The sequence below is a fragment of the Chenopodium quinoa genome, unplaced genomic scaffold (assembly GCF_001683475.1).
Source record: "Chenopodium quinoa cultivar QQ74 unplaced genomic scaffold, ASM168347v1, whole genome shotgun sequence".
In the NCBI taxonomy this organism is placed as follows: Eukaryota; Viridiplantae; Streptophyta; class Magnoliopsida; order Caryophyllales; family Amaranthaceae; genus Chenopodium; species Chenopodium quinoa.
In genome coordinates, this window is record NW_018744290.1 from 2,755,050 (window position 1) to 2,756,771 (window position 1,722).

General features: G+C 31.2%; 1 protein-coding gene across 1 annotated transcript; it reads left to right on the top strand.

Moving 5' to 3' along the window:
- Window positions 1-351: 351 nt before the first annotated feature.
- On the top strand, window positions 352-1,470 carry LOC110695297. Its single transcript, XM_021872555.1, has 2 exons — window positions 352-639; window positions 776-1,470. The coding sequence occupies exons 1-2, from the start codon at window positions 612-614 to the stop codon at window positions 1,096-1,098; spliced, it is 351 nt and encodes a 116-aa protein (XP_021728247.1). The 5' UTR covers window positions 352-611; the 3' UTR covers window positions 1,099-1,470.
- Window positions 1,471-1,722: the final 252 nt, after the last annotated feature.

Here is a 1,722-nt window from a genome sequence, read left to right on the forward strand (position 1 = left end):
AAGTTCTAAACGCTCATACTCTGCTAGGCCAATGTCTTTCTTTAAATTAAATGGCGCTATTTATTAACTCTACTGAACTCTACTATATTTTATACAATTTGTTAATATCTCAATTACCCAGCCACTTACATCTTATTATTAAATTAAAATCGATTACTTGATATAAGGTTGGAATTTTTGATGAAACACCCGTCATTCATAAGATGTAGATTAATGCTTATTTTGGACATAATAAACCAAACAGGAATTATAGATTTATAGTGTACGTAAGTGTAGATGCCTAGATGGTCTAACATAATAAACCACTACACACTGTTAAACAAGAAAATTACTAACAACTTAAAACAGAATCGGAGGTCGTAACCGAAATAATAGAACGGGAGGCAGTTAGATATTTTTCTTAATTTTTATTTATTTATTTTTAAATAACGGTAATACTGATTTCAGATAAGGACAAAAAAAAAAAAATAGTAAATCCAATTAAGAGGTCGGCTATAATGTTTCTATATATACCTGATCATATTTATACTAAAAAAAGTGAGATCGAAACTCAGCAAAATTAAAAGAATTTATTAGCAGAAATTACCCAACTCGATCACAAGCTTTCTATAATGGCGGATGAAGAAATTGTTGTCACTGGTATACTTCATTTCTTCAACTTTTCTCTTTCATTTATTTTCTTCTAAGTCCTATTTCATTTCTTCAATTATTTATTTTCATTTTAGTATTTCATTTCTTGAATATATATTTCCCATAAGTTTTGTTTGTTTCCAAGAACCCTCAAATCAACACCCTCTACAACACAACTATCTTCCTGGACCAAAAGGAGCGTACGTTTTGAAGAAGACCGAAGATGGCATTTACATTCGTGTAGACATGCCGGGAGCAATACAAACAAGTGTTAACGTTGATAAGGATAAGGATAAAGATAATACTCGTCATGAGATTCATTTTGGAGGCGTCTCCATGAAGAAAATTGATTTGCCTTTCGTGACTTTCGACAAATCAAGTAGGTGTTATATTGGTACTATTAAAGTTGAATGTCAAGATTTTGAGCAAGTGTTGGTCAATCATCAAGTCAACGATGGTACCTGCTAAATCTTCATTAGTGGTGTTGATAATGCCTACCTCACTTTTCGTACTCCAAACAATTCTGGGTTTTTTTTTTTTTTTTTTTTTTGTTGTTGTTGTTGTTGTTGTTGTTGAAATTATTATTCTTTGATTGATGAAGGATCTTCTAAACCAGCGATTGTGAATGAAAACCATCTTAATCCGGATAGTGTTCGAATTGGTAATGAATTACTTTCATTTATTAAGCATAATTCAAATTTATAAATGTATTTTTTTAAAAAATTTTTTGAAGATAATTATATTTGTTGGAGTTAGTGCTTCAAATTGTGGTTCCTAATTTTTAGTGATTCATAGTCATGCTTGTTAGTGGTCAAATACTTGATTAGTTAGTTTCTATAATAAAGCAATTATTTTGTTAGTGGTAAATAATGCTAGGCATGAATTGTGGGATATGTTGGGTTTGAGAAGTGTGGAGAACGATTCAAGAAGGCTAAGGGGGTGCATAGCTTTGGTGTTAAGCTATGAATTTGTTTAATTTGCTTGGTGCAAAGCAACAATGAAAAGTAGGAGCTGGCTTCAAATGGGAATATCTCAAGATCTAGAATTTATATTGAGATTACTCAAGTTGGAGGTGATAGCTCGTCTCAAAAG